This window comes from Panthera onca, chromosome E3 (assembly GCF_046562875.1).
Source record: "Panthera onca isolate mPanOnc1 chromosome E3, mPanOnc1 haplotype 2, whole genome shotgun sequence".
Classification (NCBI taxonomy): Eukaryota; Metazoa; Chordata; class Mammalia; order Carnivora; family Felidae; genus Panthera; species Panthera onca.
In genome coordinates this window covers 4,083,972-4,091,272 of record NC_138354.1, presented here as the reverse complement: position 1 = coordinate 4,091,272, position 7,301 = coordinate 4,083,972, and the positions used below count along the sequence as shown (strand labels likewise).

At 66.6% G+C, this 7,301-nt stretch overlaps 1 protein-coding gene across 3 annotated transcripts in view; it reads right to left on the bottom strand.

The window, feature by feature from the left end:
- Positions 1–7,301, bottom strand: part of SLC29A4 (solute carrier family 29 member 4) — a 28,431-nt gene continuing 21,130 nt past the window's right edge. For 2 of the 3 annotated variants that reach the window (XM_078440481.2, XM_078440480.2), the window contains exons 6-11: positions 6,218–6,292; positions 4,599–4,846; positions 3,892–4,033; positions 3,497–3,684; positions 2,407–2,647; positions 1–1,213 (exon numbers count right to left, since the gene is read on the bottom strand). In XM_078440481.2, the coding sequence (XP_078296607.1) occupies positions 1,056–1,213; positions 2,407–2,647; positions 3,497–3,684; positions 3,892–4,033; positions 4,599–4,846; positions 6,218–6,292 (1,052 nt within the window). In that variant the 3' untranslated portion in view covers positions 1–1,055. The remainder of the gene's footprint in view (positions 1,214–2,406; positions 2,648–3,496; positions 3,685–3,891; positions 4,034–4,598; positions 4,847–6,217; positions 6,293–7,301) is intronic. The other variant, XM_060649594.3, reaches the window with a different exon arrangement.

The window sequence follows — 7,301 nt, the reverse complement described above, 5'->3', positions numbered from 1 at the left end:
TGGGGAGTTTCTGCCTTCATCTTTTAATGGCCAGTGCGGTACAGTTAGTGGACGGACGGGGGGGTGAGGGGGAGACAGGACACAGGGGCGGGTGGTCACAGCTGTGCCGTGGGGGTGGCAGGGCAGACTCCTCTCCCCTGAGAAGCCTGACTTTGTCAAGACACTCCAGAAATCCCTCCGCTCAGGGCACTGGGCCAGCCCGGGGCTTGAGGGTCCCGGCTGAGGAGGGACCCCCACAGCTCCCTACTTGCCAGGGACTCACGTCCCTCCTTGGGCCACCCTGGGTGAGGATCAGTGTCTGAGAGAGAGACTTCAACCAGAGCGTGCCCCCTTCCGGCGTCACAGACAGACAGGGTGGCCAGAGAAGCAGACGGGGGTCTCGGGGCAGGCACAGACTGCCAGGCCTGTGGCATCAGGTGGGCGCCAGGGTGCACGGAGGTGGATTTCGGCGTGGGGTGGGTGCGCCCAGACCGGTGCGGAAGCTGCGGTCATAGACCGGTGTAGACCGTGGTCTGAAACCATTCAGACCCAGGGCTACGATTCCCTCCCGGCAGATGCGTTTTGTTCGAAAGAAGCAGTGTTTACGAACAGACGGACAGGGACAGGCCCTCTCCGCTGAGGACCTCTCGTGTTCATGAGGAGGGCCACTGGTGGAGGAGGGCTGGGGCCCGGGTCCGTGGGTGAGGGTCACCAGGAGGGGATACCGGCTGGCAGTCTGCTCTCCTGGCCGGGAACGGCTGCGACCCCAGAGAGGGCACTCGTCTGGCGACAGCTGGGGCCACCGGACACAGACAGAGGGTGAAGGACAGGCCGGAGACGCGACGCAGAGCACAGTGCTGGGTGGCTCTGGGGGGCCGGAGGGCTCGGCAGAACCCTGGGGCCGGCGTGATGGCCGGCCGGACCCGGGGGGTGGCGTTACTGGCACGGAGTGGGGGGGTGGGGGGCGGGGGAGGCCGGGGCCCCGCAGGCACTGCAGGCAGGGGCGGGGAGGGGGCCTCGGGCCTCGGGGCCCCTAGTCCAGGCCAGAGTGGGGGGGGGGGGGGCCCGGGCCCGGCTCAGAGGCCGGCGGGGGCGGAGGTGTTGGCGGAGGGGCGGAAGCAAGTACTGTAGGCGTCCCGGGTGAGGCTGTAGGTGCAGTAGGCCACGGCGGAGCCCAGCGTCAGCCCCGTCATGTAGGACACGGTCATGGTGTTCCCTGCGGACGAGACTGGACCTGAGGGAGCAGGTGGGGGTGGGGCAGCAAGGGGCGCTCAGAGGACCGCGGCGGCCAAACCCATGCGGACCAACCCGGCGGTCTCGGCAAAGGGCTGCTGGGCAGCAGCCCCGGCTTCTTGGGTCCGAGGCAGCGACCGGCGCCCGCTCCCGAAGAGGCGGCCGTCCCAGGGCTGTGAGACACCCCGATGGGAGCACGTCGGGCGCCCGGGGCCTTGCCTGCTTCTCCCCCTCCAGCCCCCCATCTCCACGTGCTTCCTGGTCACGGACCGTCCAGGGCGTCTAACGGGGCTTCTGGGACCACTGTGCGCAGAACAGACTCCAGGGCCCCTTCCCCCACAAGCCCCCACCGTCTCAAGAGACGGCGACCCAAGCTTCCTGCAACAGCCCCAAAGTGGGGGCTCCTCCTGGACTCCCGTCCCCTTCTCACACCCGCTCTCCCAATCCATCAGCTGGCCCCGTGGGCTCTACCATCAAAACAGATCCAGAAACCACCATTTTCCTCCAGAGACAAGGCAACCTCCCCTTGTTGTCGGGGTCCCCGCCCCTTACGCTGTCGACGGATGGGTGCGGGACCCGTCACTCCTTTCCTGTCCCCGTCTGTTCCCTCCCCGCTGTCCAAGCAGCACCAGAAGGGGTCTTAAAACACATTAAGGTCCAGTCCGTCCTCGGGCCTCCCACCGCCTGCCCTGGCGGCCCCACCCCCCGCCAGCTCTGCCTCTGGGCTTTCCCACCGGCTAGTCCCTAGCATGTCACGTGTCCCTCACCACTTTCTCCAGGTCGGCTGTCAAAAGTCACCTCCTCAGGGAGCCTTCCCAGACTGCTCTGCTTACATCGCAAGCTCCCATCCCAACTCCCACATCCCACTTCTCTGCTTTACTTTTCTCTGTCGTACTTACCACTCAACGTATTACATGCCCTGTCACCCGTCACCTCTGCACTGTCAGCCCCACGAGCGCAGGAAGCGCTGTTTCGTGGCCGCCGAGTCCCCAGCACCTAGAATGGCGCCTGGCCCACGGTAGGGGCTCACCGCGTAGTTGTGGAACGAAGGAACGAACGACCGACAAGCACGCTCGCACTACAAACTCCCTGAGATCGATCTGATCCCGGAGCCCAAATGCACCTTCTTGCCGCGTGGCAGGGATTTCCGCGGGCCTCGATTTCCCTGCCGGGCAGAGGGGTGCCGGGCCTTACCCGCCAGCTCCCGCTGCTTGGGGCTCACTTTGCCCGCCGCCAGGATCATGGGCACGCTGCCAAAGTAGCCGTTGCTGATGCCCATGAGCAGAGAGAAGACGCAGGGCCAGGCTGGGTGGCGCAGGGCGGGCGTGCCGCTGGGGTAGACGCACAGGATGAAGAGGGGGATGAAGACCACACGCAGGCAGGAGCAGGCCAGCAGGTGGGTGCCCCTCCAGTCCACGGGCAGAGCTGCCAGGATCTGCGGGGAGCGAAGCGCGTCGGCCCCCTCCCTCCACTGACGCCACCACCCCGCCGTCTCCACCGCGGCCCCCACACGCGGCCCCTGTCTCCACACGCTCCGGCTCAGGCCGCGTCCCTGTCCTCACCCAGCCGGGACCACCAAATCCACCAAATCCCGCGTCACAGCGACACGCGGTCCTCGCCGTGTGTCCAGAATCCTTCCCAACACCGCAAAGATCCCTCCTGCTCAATCCTCACCGTACCCTCGCGGGACGGGCTCTTGACCCCGCTTGAAAAATGACACCCGAGGCGCCCAGGGTCACCTGCCACCACTCCCACAGCAGGAAGCCGCAAGATCTGGAGCTGAGCCCGCAAACCAAGCCTCGTTCCCTCAAGAACCAGACTCCCTGCTGTGTGACCTCGAGCAAACGGCTTTCCCTCTCTGAGCCTCAAGTTCCCCCACGTCAGGCCTGTCCCAGAAACGGGAGCCTTGATCTTACTCCAGCCCTGACCCCCCCAACCCTGTCCTGCGCCCGCAGCACAGAGCACTCTGCCCAGATTCTCCTGGCCCCTTCGGGGCGCTGCTGCCCCCGGAAGTACTTCCTGTGCCGTCTTTGGAGGCCTGCCCCGGGGCCCTGCGGGCCGAGCACAGACACAGAACGACGGCGCCGGACTTTGTGCGCACGGCCGGCAGGCAGTTCGGAGACGCCCTGCACGGTAGTGGGGCCGCGTCATTGCTTGGCCACCGCCCTCCCCACTCGGGAGACACGGGCGCGCTCGGCTCGGGGCCTGCCCCTCCCCCGGGCCTCCCGGCTCTCGCGCCCCCACCGCCTCTCCCCCAGACGCAGGGAAGGGGCTGCGGGCCTACCTTGCCCACGAAGTCGGAGAGGTTGAACACGGCCATGATGAGGATGGGCAGCCACTCGCCCAAGACGCAGTGGCGGACCTCGGACTCGAGACCCGGGAACAGGCACAGCGTGATGAAGTAGGTGACGGCGATGGACAGCATGTCGGCCCAGATGGCGCGGGCCACGGCGTAGCGGTGCAGCAGCAGGGCTGCGGGGGACGGGCCAGGGGTCAGGGCGCAGCGTCCGCGCCGCCACCGCACGTGCGCGCAATGAGGCCCACGGGGCCGGGGCGTCACCGGACATGCGCAGAGCACGGCCCGACCGCCCCCGCCCCGCCCCACGGCGCCGCGCGCCAGGCCCACGGGGCGGGACACGCGCGGAGCACCGCCCTGCCCGCCCCCGCCCCCACCCCCACCTCTGAAGGAGGGCCAGCTGCGCGCGACTCCCAGCTGAGGCACATCGAAGCGCGTGTAGGCCCCCCCGCCGTGGCTGGTCACCTCGTGGGCCGGGCTGTCCTTCGGGGACCCGCTGTTGGCCAGGCCTGGGCCTTGGTGCTCCTGGAGGGAGGACGAAGCAGCGGCCGGTGGGGTTTGGGTGGGGGCCCCTCAAACACACCGAGCCCCATCCGCCTCTGAGCCCCTGCAGATGCATGTCCCTCTGTCCCCAATGCCCTTCCTGTGGGTCTTCCCGTCTCCCCTCCCCCACGGGCCAGGTTTCAGCCCAGAAGCCACTTCTTGGGGAACCTCCTTGGCCACCGGGGGGCCTCGTTCCCACTGTGGGCCTTATCCCAGCACCGTGACACGGCATGTGGCCTCGTGGTCCCCATCCTGAGCTCACGGCAGCGTTTCCCATGCAGAGCCGGGGTGACCCTCTGGACCCCGTCTGGGGGGACTCCGCGCCTCCGCCCCACCGGCCCCGCTGCCGCCACCAGAGGGCGCCCCGCCCCCCAGCATGGCTCCGGGCGGCCTGCCCGCGGGGACTCAGGCCACAGACACGCGGTGCCACGGAGGGACGCAACCTGGGTCCGCAGAACGAAGGAGGCCCCGCGGGACGCAGCCCGAGGCCACGGCGTGGCGGAGACCACAAGCGGGACTGGGCGGGGGCGGCGCCCGGCAGACTCACGAAGTGGACGTCCCCCGCCGCGACGTCGTGGTGCACCCGGTAGCCGGCCCTGCAGCCGGGGCGGCTGTCGCGGGGCCGCGCCGTGTGGTAGAGCACGAAGCGGCTACGCCGCACCAGCAGGTGCAGCAGGAAGCAGAGCAGCTCCAGGCCCGCGGACACCAGGAAGAAGATGAGCGTGCTGGCCCGCTCGTCCGGCAGCAGCAGCTTGGTGAGGATGCGGCTCAGGGACACCATGACGCCCGCCGTGCCTGGAGCCGAGAGGGCGCCGTGCTGGGACCAGGCCTCGGCCCCCGCTCAGCGCCCCCGGCTCTGCCCTGGCCCTGCCCGGCCCGGCCCTGGCCCGCTCTGCCCCTGGCCACGCACCTGCCCCCACTCTGCCCCTGGCCCTGCACCCGCGCCCGCCCCCGGCCCTGGGCCTGGCCTGGCCCGGTCTTCAGACATGCAGGTGTCACAAAATGCGACCACTCAGAACGTCCCTCCCTGGCACTACATAGTCACACGCAGGAGCATTTCTAGAACGCCTGCTGCGTATCTGGCACCATCCCGCCCTGAGGACACAGTGGGGACAGAGGGGACATAGGCCCGGCCTTCCCGGGGCTCGGTGGGGAAGGCGGCAGAGAAGTCGCGGAAAAATGCCAACACCCGCGCACGATTCTGCGGGTAGGCGACGGCCGGGGGCGGTGTCCCCGGCAGGGTGGCCGTGCTCGTGAGGTCACGAGGGAGGGCAACGGGGTCGTGGCAGGCAGGAGGCCTCAGGCAGGATGTGGGTGTGGGCTGCTCCCAGAGCGTGGGGCTCCTGACTGCGTAAACCACCCCAAATCCGCACCGCTCCGGCGGGTTCCTTGGTCATCTCCGCGGCAAAATATACAGAAGTGATCTGCTTGTCCAGTGCTTCCTGGAACCAAACCCCACAGACCTGAGGCCTGGCGCCCTGGGGCCATGTGGTCACCACACGGGAGGGGGCGCAGAGTACCTCGAAGACGAGAAGCGGGCCCAGCTTCCCGCCTGGACCCCGGCCCGTCCAGGTGCAGAAGGAAGATGGGGAGCATCTGGAGGAAGGTGCTTCAAAGGGGGTCCTGATGTGTGGGCAGGGGCGGCAGGGCAAGAGGGGAGCTGGCCCCCCCGGACCAGGGCTGGAGTGCGGGGCAAGTCCAGGTGCTGGGTAAGTGTCCCGTGTGAGCAAGGGGGGGCCATTCACTGACCAGGGGCGGGAGGACAGGGCAGATGGGCTTGGGAAAGCGGGTCTGAGAAGCCAAGTGGGGGTGCCGGGCAGGGGTTAGCGCAGGGGTCTGGGGCTCCGAGGACGGCACGATGCTGGACGTCACGGTTTGGACAGGCTTACCCCCGCACGTACACGCACACACAGACACACAAAACGCACAGACACACGGGCACTCCAAGCCACCACAGACCCCCGCTAGGAGACGTGTATGCTTCTCGCGCAAAGGACCGCATGCTTGGAGAGATGTGCACACATCAAAGCCACGTCCCTTCCCGCCAGGAGTCCCTGCCCCCCACCAGCCAGGCGCGGGGAGACGGCGGTCACGGTCCCCAGCGCCGGGTCCATGGCATATCGCGGGGGGGGGGGGGTCCCCTCCAGGGGGCCTGCCACTACTTACTCTCCCCGGTCATCACGCCCTGCGTGTACCTCTTGGGCAGCATCCCCGTGTAGCCATAGAAGCTGGATTGCTGCACTTGGGGGGACAGACAGAGGAGTAACCGTGAGATGCCACCCATCACCTGTCAGCTTGGAACCAAATTCACAAGTCCGAGAGCACGCGTTGGTGAGGGTGCAGGGAAACGGACGTGAACATCGCGGGCAGCACAGAGATTTGGTCCCAGCGCCCTGTCCGCCAAACCGAGCGTGCACGGCCAGCCGGACCCCATGACTGGCTCCGGCCAATGAATCACGTGCAGCGACAACGTGCCCCGCGTCTGGCCGAGGCAGTGAAAGGCCCATGTGGACTGGGGGTGTGTCTTTCCCCCAGCAGCAGTGACCACAGGGAACCCGTGTTACGGTTACCGCTGGAGCTCCGCCCCCATCCACGTGTCGAACGCGTGGCAAGAACCAGAAACAAGTCTCGCTCTACAAAGGCACCGAGATCTCGGAGCCAGCTGGTTTCTAGAGCCTCACTGCTCTCGTCCCAACCAGCACCGGGTCTAAGGGGGTTAAAGACTCACTGGCCCGGACCCTGCAGGTCGGCGCATCCGTGGTCTACACGGACACCCTGGAGCGGTCACACTGGGAAAACATCTGCTTTTTAACCAAATGGAACAGAACAAAACACACCCGAGGACACGGCCTGGAATGAGAACAGTTTCCAGAAGCCTTGATTTCACTGATAAACAGGTAACCCACACTGGCTTGTAACAGGAAGTGTGTTTCTTCCCGCTCAAGAAGAACTTGAAAGAGTACAAAACAACAGGACTGGACCTTTCCAAACGTCGTGGCCGTGGAAACCTGAGGACCCTTGGGGATTAAAGGGGATTAACGACGAACGCAGGACACGATCCTGGATCGGATCCTGGATCAGAAAAAGAAAACGCTAAAGACGTTCCCACGGCGATTGGTAATACGCGCATATGGGTTGTAGATAAGGTACCGTGGGGGTCAGTGTTCAGTTCTCGGACGTGGGCAGCGTGCAATTCCGAGACTCGGGCAGTTATAACCCGGTTACAGATGAAACGTCTCGGCTTTTAGAA